This window comes from Aphidius gifuensis, linkage group LG5 (assembly GCF_014905175.1).
Source record: "Aphidius gifuensis isolate YNYX2018 linkage group LG5, ASM1490517v1, whole genome shotgun sequence".
Lineage (NCBI taxonomy): Eukaryota > Metazoa > Arthropoda > Insecta > Hymenoptera > Braconidae > Aphidius > Aphidius gifuensis.
Window position 1 is genome coordinate 15,304,018 of NC_057792.1, and position 13,224 is coordinate 15,317,241.

Consider the following 13,224-nt stretch of genomic DNA (forward strand, 5'->3'; position numbering starts at 1 on the left):
TGAAAAAATAAGTGTCTTCATGGGTGGTTTCTTTGACATGTGTGCATGTTTGTTTAAAAAAAAATATTCAAAAAATAACATAGACAAGGGTGGTTCTTCCCCGAGGGACGTTGGAAAATTCATCGTCGACCAAACATGCTCTATAATAGCGTCGTTGTTTATTCAACAAACACTGTACAAAAAAAAAAAAAATCGTTTTGAAAAGTACCTGTGATTTTTGATTTTTAAAACTTTTATTTTCATTTTTTTTTTGTATTATTTTGTGGTTGTTGTGTGTGTCAGTTGATGACAAGGATTTAAATAAAACTTGGAAAAATAAAAAGAACGGAAATGGCTCAAAGGACATTTATTTTTCATTTTTTTTTTCGCTGAGTTTATGAATGTAGCAATATTCAGTGTGAAAACACTTGGCACTACTTTATAAATTTATGTGTTATTTTTATTATTATTTTTTTTGTGCTTTGGATATGGGTCAGAAGGTACAGTTGCTTTCAACTTGATGAGAATTGTTGTCATATATTTTAGTTGTGCATCTTTTGTCGACATGCATCATGCTTGAAAAATTATTTTCTGTGTATAACCTTTCATTATTTACTTTGAAAAATTTTGTACAATATTTGATACTACATATTGCACATGCTTGGCTCAATAACATTCCAACAATTTCTGTTATCACAAGAAGAAAAAATAAAATATTTTCATTTTATATCTAGTCTGATGATAATAATCAATGCTACATTTTTTTCCATCTTTTTGTCAACAAATAAAAGTTTATTCTTTGTATTTTAAATTGCAAAAAAAAAAATATATATCTGTATTATTATTATAAATTTTATTTTAATATTGTTGATGATATTTTTAGCTTTCTCGAGGTCTCTCCCTTCTTTTTTTTTTAGAATAATCAAAGAATTATTTTTTCAATTAACAGTTTTTGACAGCTGTCATAATTTATTATCTAAAAAATTTAATAAATTTTTAGTATTTCAATAGAATATTAAAAATGATAGCTCGACAAATTATTTAATTATTATTTACAACATTGGTCTTGTTGATTTATTGGTCGTTAAAGTCAGCAAAAATAACAAGTAATTTAAAAACTTGCTCGAAAATCCCAAATAAATAAGTAAATTATAAATTTATATTTATGACAGTATCAAAATTCAGTGTAAAGTTTTGTTTTAAATTAATTAATCAAGTCCTTATTTGAATTTGTCTTGTGCTTTAATTTTCGAGTGTGTGTCAAACGTTTATTTCTATGTGAGAAATTTCATAAAATTTAAGCTCGTTAACGATGTTTATTGGTTAAATAAATATACTGCAGATTTATACATCAACTTTTTTACAATAATTTAATTAACGATGAAAATTTTCAGCGGTACTAAATTTTCGTTTTAATTTTAAAACAGTATTTTAATCAGCCAACAAGTATATATATTTAACTAAAAAAAACGACATTTTATTACTTAGTTTTACTTCTTGAATTTTATACCAAAATGAACGACATTAATCTTTTCCTCCAACATACAACTCTTTCAACACTGTACATCTTACTTTTCATCCCCCTTTTTTTTTTTTTTAGATAATTTTTTCTTCAGCTTTTCATCTTTTTTTCGTCGTTTCTTATTCAACTTTAATCATGCAGATATAGGTATCATTTTCATATAGAAATAAATAGAAAAAAAAAAACAAAATTAACATACCAAAGCTCAAAAAGTTCTACAATCTGTTTTTGAGTATAGGATGAGTGAAAACGAGTCACGTGGGGATTATTTTATACGACCACTCGTTTACTTTTAGAGTACTTTTTCTGTTCGTGTATACGACCCAGAGGGTAAAGTTTGTAGCAAAATGTCCGTATCCAAAGCAATAATGCCAAAAAAAAAAAAAACCAACCAACCAACTACTCCAAAAAAAAAAAGGAAAAAATAACAATAAAAAACAACAAACTTAAATAGAATAAAGTAAACAAAATAATGAGGATAAATAATAAAATAAAAAAAACAACTGATCATTGAATAAATAATTTACGTTTTTCAATGAATATACTTATACAAAAATAAAAGGAAAAAAAATAAATAAAATAAACAATGTTCGGGTCATTGAATCGTGACTCTCGAAATTGTGTCTACATATTTCCATATACTGTTAAAAAATGAATAAAAAGGAAAGAAATGATGTCCATTAGTGAAAGAAAAAAAAAAAAATATAAATAAATAAATGAAAAAAAAAAATATGGATGGAGTAAGAGGGTTGTATTTGAGTGGTGTGAGTGTAAAGAGTCCGGGTTTATCCGTAAGAAGGGAATGAGTTTGTAAAAAATGCGTGAAAAGAAAAAATGACCCTTGAGTAGACCAAGCAAACAGGTATGTCTTCAAAATCAATATTTACTCAATACACAAAACGACTACAGTAGTACTACTCTATAAATTTTCATGTTTGACTATCGACACGCGTTCTTTGTATCATTTTCATCTTTCACATTTTATTTCTAGCCAAATAATATATTGGTTTTTATTCTCATGTATCTTTTTTTATTTTTTTGTAAAGATACTTTAATATATTACCCGATTTTCTTCAAAGATGAATCAAATTGTAGGAAATCAAAGTCTCTAAGTAATTTGAAAAATCATAAAAAATATTACATCTTTTTATCTCTGGGAAATTTAAAAGCTACTATACAAAAAAAATAGCAAATTGAATTTTTTGTTGCCAATTTCTCTGATAGAAATTTTCTAAAATTTTGACAGTGTAATCTAGTTATCTATTTCTCCAATTTAATTTTTAAATATTTATTGAAAATGTTTCATCATTTTCTTTTTTTATTTTTGTATTAAGTTTTTTTTTTTTTTTTAGTTTTTTTAACATCTAAAGTTTTATATATTCTTGTCGTCTGTGAATATATGATCACAGAATTTTGTATCCTAGTGGATATATAAAACACACTTTTTGTGTCTGCTTCTAGAAAGGTCACAGGACACAGTAATGAAAAAAGGGAAAAAAAAGAGAAAAAAAAAAAAAGCAGAATATATTATCAAGGGACCATGTCTCGACTGAGCCTCTTGATTATTCGGAAATGATTTTTTTTCTCTTTTTTAACTTTTTTGTATGATTTTTGTTTCATTTATAAATGGATAGACATGTGCTTTTTTTTTTATCACGTTTATGATTACTGAATTAAACAGACACTTTGTAATATAACGATAGAAATTTAACGACTGAAATGTCACGTGTTTACTATAAACGGAAACAACAGAGATAAAATTTTTAAATGAAAATAAAACTAACCTTAGTTCATATAAAAATATGTGTTATGTTTATTTTTTTTTCTCACACAAATTTGATATTTTATTTAAATATATCCCAAGGGCAGCAAGTCAAATAAATCCACCAAAATAAATTCGACAATATTGCGTGATTTTAAAGCTCAAAAAATTTTCTAATATCAATTTTTTTTTCCATTAAAATCAATGTGTCACAGTGAGTTGAAATATTAAAAATTTATATCACACAAAAACATAGTAGAGTATATTTTTTTTTGTCACTCCAATTTATATATCCAAAAGATTTTATCATTATTACAAGTTTCTTTATCCTGTTCTTATACAAAAGACACTCTCGAGTATTTCTAGAGTTTTTAAGTACCAAAAGGGTTAAAGCTCTCAGAGAAATATACCAGAAAACTGATAAGGGGTAGTAGTTTAAGAGATATCTCAATTTTAAATCCTACATTGTTTTTCGTTATATATATCATTGAAATTAATTAACTACTAAATCGAGATAATTGTTCCATGAAATAGAAACTAAGATATTTTAGTAGACAATTATTTTTAATCTCCAGGTGTAATTAAATTTTTTTAATTATATTAACTTACATGGATATAATTCGAGTCATAAAATGCTAAGATAATTTAAATGAGGAAGTGTAAAAAAAATTACTGATGTGTGTGTACTTTTTTTTTATGTGTTATATCAGTTTTTTGCCTCAGCTGTCTCATTGCCTTCAAACATCATTTAATATTTTATTTTTCGTACAGAAAATTTAGGGTCGATTGAGGTCAACCATCACAAATCTACTCACAAAATCGCGTGTTGTGGTTTTGACATATCATTTTTCTTTTTTAGATAAAAAATTTATTAAATTTTTTATTTTTTCAAAATTCAATCTGTATAAATAGACAAAAAAAAATTTAACAAATTTAGAGTATAAATAATATTAGAAATAATACCTCAACGAATTATTTAATTATTATCAACAATTTAAATCGCGTTAAATTATTTACCACAATTGTTTTTGTATAGTTTATAATCTAATGTTTACCCAAACATAGTCTTGTTATATATATTTCAATTAGTTTTAAATTTCAACGATGTGAATTGAAACGTAAATGGGTCTATATGTTGAAAGGACCGAAATAGGCATTGAAAGTGGTGGCAGTATAACCCTCAACCCTTAAATGTATAACTATAACTCGTTTTGAAATATATATATAGCTGTTGAATAATGCATGTAATGTCATACGAGAATGTATTTCTAAAGAAATTTCCATTTTCATATTTACACTGTCCTCCAGAAATTCCATAAACTTGCTAGATTTTCACACATTTGTCAGGAAATTATTTATTTAATTTATTTTATAAATATTTTAATAAATTTTAATATTTTACAGTTATTTATAATTAAACAAACTACAATTAATTAATGAATAAAATTGAGTTATACGGGTATGTGCGTGTTGAATTTAGTATTGCGTGTGTAAATGAGAAATTCGATTTTCAGCATGATGCTGATTCAAGCCTGGATTAGGTCCAAATCGATTATACGAAATTTAACGCTGATGAATACTGACTGTGTTTGTCTCATGTATATATATTGTGGTGAACCTCTCATGAAACCTCATAGGATTTGCAATATTTCTGATAATTAATTTGATGTAAGATAATTACTGAATTCTCAGCATCACTGAATTATTGTCTATTTAAATGTGACAGCAAACAATATAGCTTCATGTTATTTATCTATGTTTCTAATGAGTTTCACTGGGCATTAATTGAAAATTTTATTTTTGATTAATTTCAAAATAGTCTAAACTTTTTATCAACTTGGAAATAAAAGTTTTATTCATTATTTTATACTTAAACTTTTGTACAGTTTTATGTTTATTTATTTTCTTTTTTACTGTCTTTGATATGTTCTTTTACATACTTGTTTAAAGCTTGAGGCAAGTTGCATCCCCCCCAGTGTTTCGAGACAAGATATGCGCTTTGACAAATCACCCACGCGAAGGGAGTGTCTCACAGCTGATAAACAGGAAGAGTCAGATTGTAATAATATACAATCCTATTACTATTAATATAATAGAGACTGACTAGGTTTCTTCTTTGATAATATAATTTATACAAAATAAAAAAAAAAAAACAAATATAAAGCTAGAACATTTTTTTTCAAGTGTCTTTTTTATATTCGAGTAAATATTTTTAATAAAAAAAATTAGGACAAAGCTTTATTTATAAAATTTATCAAGTTTATTTATGGATATTACATTTAAAAATAATTTAATAGAATTGGGGACTTTTTATTGGGTTTTTAACAGGCACTGTGCTTAACGCACCACTAACTTCCTTTAAATTACTTGGACTCTTATTAAACCGCTTTTTGAACCGCTCGTAAATTTTCTAAACTGCTGTTGTTATAGTCACATTCGAGCTTTTATCTTAGAGAGTACAAAAGATATGTCAACTTGTTTAAATCATTATATATATTTACTCAAAATTATAGCCTAAATTTTAAACTCATTTCGAGGTTGGAAATTATTATCTTTAATGTTTTTCATTTTCATTTAATTTTTACACATGATTATTGGATAAAATTTACCGATATGATATGTAAATTAAACTGAATTTTTTTTATATTGATCTATTTTCCACTGGTTAAATTATTCAGTCATTTCTTCATTTTCCAGTTCGGATAAATCGAAATTGAGTTTGTTTGCATGAATGAACTTGTTCGATTTAAAAACCAATACTTGTTCATATTTTTGGAACTTTTTTTCATATTTAATTTAATAAAATAATTATTATATTAAAATGACAATTTATTTTCGCATCGTTGTAGGATATTTTTAACTAGAATAACCTCATTCTCAAAATTATACTCTTGATGTTTTTGAAGGTGAAAAAAAAAAAAATGCCAATGCTTGGTGAGACACAATCCATCATTCTCATTGGAGGCACTTTCATCGGACTTAGTTCTTCCATCCTTCTGATGACAGACTTTTTTTTTTCTTTCATTTTTATCTGCCACATGAATTATCCTCAGCAGTCGAAGGAACAAACGAACATTTATAATTCTCAGTTTGTTCCATTTTTCACTGGGCCAAGTGCACCATTTAGTATTTTTTTTTTTTCTCTTTTCCTTTTGTTCTATCGACATTTTCTTTGTCTAAGAATTTTCATTTTTTTTCAAGCAGAAAAAGGGCTTTTTATTTTTATTTTTTTTATATAAAACATTGAATATTTTAATAAAATAAAGTACATTAATTTTTTTTTTTCATTTAAAAAGTTTGATGGAATTTGTCAGTTTCAGCTAAAATGTCATTTCTTCACGAATGATTTTTGCAAGTGTTGATACTTAACGTCAAATTGTTTGAGACTGTTGTGTTTCATCAAGCGTAAACCATAGAGTTTAATTTAAGTCTGCTAGTTCGTATACTAAAACAACTAGAAATTAAAGTTAAATTCGTTCAAAACTTTGTAATACGAACATCAATGTACATTGAGAATGAATCAATAGTCCAGTTTAGTATCTAGTTTGGTTATAGCTGAGCTCTATGTATGTACAGCAATCCAACTATTATCTTTCCAAATAAAACCCACTCATTTAAACATGTAAAATAAACTTCCTCTGTATCAAATGCAGTATGTATAATAAGTACGGATCATTTATTCATGTTATGATGAGCTTTAAGGATGTTGTTATTTGCTTCGATGCTTTTAAACTACATTTCATAATTTTCATTTGATGTAATGATAATAAAATATTTGATTTTATAACTGTAAATATATATCCAGTTGGTAAATTTATACAAAAACTAACAAGCGTTAGTTTTTATGTCTTGGAGCTTGTTTTTGTTGGTCTGAATGAATTCACCGAGGCGGCAATGAAAATGAGACCAAGCCCAGGGTAGTGCAAATAAAAATGAAAAGAAAAAAGTAAAAAAAAAAAAAAAAAACTGAACAAGAGAAATATAAGGGTCTAGAATAAAAACGTTGTACATTCAAAAATTTGTACAGGTTGGTTATATATTTTTTTTTGTTCAAGTAAGTACTTTGCTAACTGACGTAGGACACAGCTCAACATTTTTACAATTGATGTGGACTGCAGATGTTCCAAGAGAGCTAGGGTAGAGAAAAGTACTGAATTTTTTAAAGAAAACAATTTTTTTTTTTATTTGCCAGTTTGATACATTTTTTAAGAATTTATTTTTTGAATCATTCAAGACTATTAGACCACTTTGGTTGTTGTTATTTTAACGTTTTCAAATGTTGTAATATAAAATGGTATATAATAAAATTTGTAGATGTATAAAATGATAATTTTAATTTTTTATTTTTATTGCAGAAACAGAAAAAAATGTTGGACTGAATCCAGCAGATTCACGAGGACAAATAGTTACTTCCGTCCTTTCAACAGTCTCGATCCCAGTTGTACTTACTAGCTCAGCTGTCACATCTACCGCCCCATCATCTGGTGCACCCTCTTCGTCTTCAGCAGTTGTTGCTGGACTCGATAAATCTGTTCTTCAGGTTTGTTTGACTTTAATTAAATTTTTTATTTCTTCATTTTTTTATGAAAAATATTATATTTTATTTACACACAGTGCATCAAATTGAATTCGTGTTCAAGTTTGATTTACACAGTTGGAAAATTACAGTTTTTTTTTTTTATCTTTATTTAATCAAATTATATATTTTTTTTACATTTTATTTTATTTATTTTCTTACTTGTCAATGTTGTCAGTGTCTGAAATGTTATTTAATTCATCTCTCGTTTAAATCTTATTGGGTAAAAATTAAATGACACCAAAGTAGCTGTTCATGTTCCTTCAAACTTTATTTATCAGCTTGGTTTTTTTTTTTTAAATGAGAATTCGGTTCGAGAATTTTTTAGTGTAGAAATAAAAAATAAACTGACGTTGATTCATATTTTGCTGTGTAGAATTCTTTAGCCAAGAGTCAATGTCCGGAAAAGTGAATCGAAGCATTTCATGGAAAAATTCTTTTGAAAAGGGTTTTCTATACAAAATAGAAATACTTCATTTTCAAGATGACGGAAAAAGAAGTAAAAAATATATACACATATATATTTATGTCATGTTTAAAATATTGTCGAATATAAATAAATAAATAAATAGAAATAAATATATTGCTGTGGAACCTCTTCAAGGCCCATTTTTACCCTTCAAAAAAATCATTCCTTTTTTTGTTTCAAGTTGAGGAAATAATACACACACAATGATTGAAAAAAAAATCAACTTGGAATTAATAATTTTAGTCATTTAACAAATTTTATAATTTTTTTTTTTTTTCTTTTAATGATTTTATTGTTGATAAATACCGGCGTTGATATTTTAATTGATTCATTGAAATATAAAAATTCGGAAAAATAAATATAATAATATTCTAATGAAGCTAATAAGGATATAAATTTTCATCATTTTCGGCGTGAGCTGTGGTCGAGTAGCAAAGCTACTGGCCTGCGGTACGAGATGTTCCCAGTTCAAAACTGGCCATAGCGTATCCGTATGACGAGCGTTTGATCGACATATAAAGGCTGTACTCAATGAAGCAAAAAAGTCTACTCGATGTAGCAAAAAAGTCTACTCAAAGTAGCAAAAAAGTCTACTCAAAGTAGCAAAAGTCTGCGCAGGACGCATTCTTTTTGCTTAGAAAAACTAAAAAAAAACATTTTTTATCTTTAATAAATTTTATAATTTTTTTTTTTATTTTCTTTCAATGATTTTATTGTTGATAAATACCACCGTTGATATTTTAACCGATTTATTGAAATAAATAAATTCGGAAAAATAAGTATAATAATATTCTAATGAAGCTAATAAGGATATAAATTTTCATCATTTGCGGCGTGAGCTTGCGGTCGAGTAGCAAAGCTACTGGCCTGCGGTACGAGATGTTCCGAGTTCAGAACTGGCCATAGCGTATCCGTAAGACGAGCGTTCGATCGCCATATAAAGTCTGCTCAAAGCAGCAAAATCTGCTCCATGGAGCAAAAGTCTACTCGAAGTAGCAAGAAAGTCTACTCAAAGTAGCAAAAGTCTGCGCGGGACGCATTCTTTTTGCTAAAAAAAATAAAACATTTTTTATCTTTAAGGTTGATTCTGAATAATTGAATTTCTGATGGATTTTTTTTTTGTTTTTTTTTTTTAAATGATATAATTATCTAAGATATATCTTGTAAATTTTTTTCAATTTTTTCTGACGCGGTTTTTTTGCGATAATGGGTGTCAAAGTTGACAACTTTTACACACGAGAATAGGCCATACTTTACATTTTTATTTTTGGCTAATTCACTGTCTGACAGAAATCTTTCAAATTACGATTAAATTGAAGTGTTTAAAAAGACGAATCTGCTCAAAAAATTTAAATTTTTTCTGACGTGGATTTTAAAAAATGAATAACTTTAAAATATTAAAACTTTGCTATATGCGCGGCACACTGACATGAACACAAGTATGGTTTTGGCGTACGGCGTAAATTTTGTTTGGTTGAGGAAATAATACACACACACATGATTGAAAAAATCAACTGGAATTAATAATTTTAGTCATTTAACAAATTTTATAATTTTTTTTTTCTTTTAATGATTTTATTGTTGATAAATACCGGCGTTGATATTTTAATTGATTCATTGAAATATAAAAATTCGGAAAAATAAATATAATAATATTCTAATGAAGCTAATAAGGATATAAATTTTCATCATTTTCGGCGTGGGCTTGCCTTCGAGTAGCCAAGCTGCTGGCCTGCGGTACGAGATGTTCCGAGTTTAAAACTGGCCATAGCGTATCCGTATGACGAGCGTTTGATCGACATATAAAGGCTGTACTCAATGAAGCAAAAAAGTCTACTTGATGTAGCAAAAAAGTCTACTCAAAGTAGCAAAAGTTTACTCAAAGTAGCAAAAAACTGCGCAGGACACATTCTTTTTGCTAAAAAAAATAGAACATTTTTTATCTTTAATAAATTTTATAATTTTTTTTTTTTTCTTTTAATGATTTTATTGTTGATAAACACTACCGTTGATATTTTAATTGATTCATTAATATATATCAAGTTAGAATATTAAATATAATAATATTCTAATGAAGCTAATAAGGATATAAATTTTCATCATTTTCGGCGTGGGCTTGCGGTCGAGTAGCCAAGCTGCTGGCCTGCGGTACGAGATGTTCCGAGTTTAAAACTGGCCATAGCGTTATTCGTATGTCAAGCGTTCGATCGCCATATAAAGTCTACTCAAAGCAGCAAAATCTGCTCCATGGAGCAAAAGTTTACTCAAAGTAGCAAAAAACTGCGCAGGACACATTCTTTTTGCTAAAAAAAATAGAACATTTTTTATCTTTAAGGTTGATTCTGAATAATTGAATTTCTGATGGATTTTTTTTTTTTTTGTTTTTTTTTTAAAATGATGTAATTATCTATCTTGTAAATTTTTTTCAATTTTTTCTGACGCGGTTTTTTTGCGATAATGGGTGTCAAAGTTGACAACTTTTACACACGAGAATAAGCCATACTTTACATTTTTATTTTTAGCTAGTTCACTGTCTGACAGAAATCTTTCAAATTACGATCAAATTGAAGTGTTTGAAAAGACTAATCTGCTCAAAAAATTTAAATTTTTTCTGACGTGGATTTTAAAAAATGAATAACTTTAAAATATTAAAACTTTGCTATATGCGCGGCACACTGACATGAACACAAGTATGGTTTTGGCGTACGGCGTAAATTTTGTTTGCTAGTGTGTTGCCGCGCACACACATACTACTAAAAAACTTGGTTTCTTTATCAGTGGCGCAACAAAAATTTCAGGAAAATTTATAATTTTTTTTTTTTTTTCTTTTAATGATTTTATTGTTGATAAACACCACCGTTGATATTTTAATTGATTCATTAATATACCTATATCAAGTTGGAAAAATAAATAAAATAATATTTTCATGAAGCTAATAATCATATAATTTTTTATCATTTTCGGCGTGAGCTCGTGGTCGAGTAGCAAAGCTACTGGCCTGCGGTACGAGATGTTCCCAGTTCAAAACTTGGCCATATCGTATCCGTATGCCGAGCGTATGATCGCCATATAAAGTCTGTACTCAATGAAGCAAAAGTCTGTACTCAATGGAGCAAGAAAGTCTACTCAAAGTAGCAAAAAAGTCTACTCAAAGTAGCAAAAGTCTGCGCGGGACGCATTCTTTTTGCTTAGAAAAACTAAAACATTTTTTATCTTTAATAAAATTTATAATTTTTTTTTTTTTTTCTTTCAATGATTTTATTGTTGATAAATACACCGTTGATATTTTAATTGATTCATTAATATATATCAAGTTAGAATATTAAATATAATAATATTCTAATGAAGCTAATAAGGATATAATTTTTCATCATTTTCGGCGTGAGCTCGTGGTCAAGTAGCAAAGCTACTGGCCTGCGGTACGAGATGTTCCCAGTTCAAAACTTGGCCATAGCGTATCCGTATGACGAGCGTATGATCGCCATATAAAGTCTGTGCAAAGCAGCAAAAGTCTGTACTCAATGGATCGAGAAAGTCTACTCAATGGAGCAAGAAAGTCTACTCAAAGTAGCAAAAAAGTCTACTCAAAGTAGCAAAAGTCTGCGCAGGACGCATTCTTTTTGCTAAAAAAAATAAAACATTTTTTATCTTTAAAGGGATATTTGTAATACGAATTACCTAATTTTCGATTTTTAATTCAACAAGTATTTTAAACTAGTATCTCAAAATTTTTCCTTAATTTTTATATCACTAAAAACTCAGTTTTTCTAAAATTTCATTTAGTATCTTTTGATTGTTCCAAGGCGTTGCATAATGCTATACTCTAATCAAGATCATGAGTAACCAAAATATATAAGCTATAAGTAGTAGAGGTTCTAGGTTGTATACATATAAGAAGGAAAGCCTTAAAAACGAGAGAACTAAAGATCCTTGAGACCAACTATGAGTTCCACAGTACCTCAAGTAAATCTTGTTCAATTGGAAACTTAATTTCCTGCAGTATATTACACTTATCTGCCAAAGTTTGATCGGCTTTAACTAGAAATGTTAGGATTGCATTAGATATAATCCTCTTATGTACAAATGTATAATAAATTTTGACGTTCAATAATTTCCTCAACTTGGAGCTATTTATTTGTTTATAACAAAACAGCTAATGACATTTTTTAAATTGGTATCTATTTTTGTATTTCAGATTCGTGACTGGCTAACACTTGAGGAAGAGATGTTGCGAAAACAATCAGTCTCCGTTGGGGACATTGATATGATACTGGCACTTATTGACAAACAAAAGGTAAGACAATATACACTAAATAAAAAATAGATTAAAATACCTTGTCTTTTTTATTCATATATAATAAAATGACTTGAGTATTCTTCAGCTGATTCTCATAAACATTCACAACACTTCGATAAAGTTATAAAGTTGGTTTAACAACTTAAAACTTATTCAAGTCTTGAATTTTTTTATGAAAAAGTTCATACACTGATTGAATTTTGAGTAAATTTTATTATTCTTATTTTTTATTGCTAAAGTTTATCAGCATTAAAAGATTATCACAGATTTAACAAAGATGAAAATAAAAGTAGTTTTTTTTTTCGGAAAATATGTCGATACTGTTTGTTGATTTTTGATAGAAATTTTCAATCGACAAGGTAGATACCTCGCAAATCCAAAGGGATGATGGTTTAGCATTTGGCTAGGAATCGATAAACAACCCTGACAAGTATCAACAGCTAGTTTTAGTATGTATTTGAACAGAAGGTAAATTTCGAAGCCTGTTTTACCATACGAAATCACAAAAGAAATCTCAGGTTTATTGCACATATAGACAAAGAATTACTAAATTGACATTGACATTGGTATCAAACGGTCAACGACCACGCCTTCAGTACACCCTTTTTTTTTTCTTTTT

At 27.7% G+C, this 13,224-nt stretch overlaps 1 protein-coding gene across 5 annotated transcripts in view; it reads left to right on the forward strand.

The window, feature by feature from the left end:
* LOC122857829 (dystrophin, isoforms A/C/F/G/H-like) overlaps positions 1-13,224 on the forward strand; it is a 125,927-nt gene that overhangs the window by 26,104 nt on the left and 86,599 nt on the right. For all 5 annotated transcript variants that reach the window (XM_044160236.1, XM_044160238.1, XM_044160240.1 and 2 more), the window contains 2 exons: positions 7,619-7,803; positions 12,504-12,602. In XM_044160236.1, the coding sequence (XP_044016171.1) occupies positions 7,619-7,803; positions 12,504-12,602 (284 nt within the window). The remainder of the gene's footprint in view (positions 1-7,618; positions 7,804-12,503; positions 12,603-13,224) is intronic.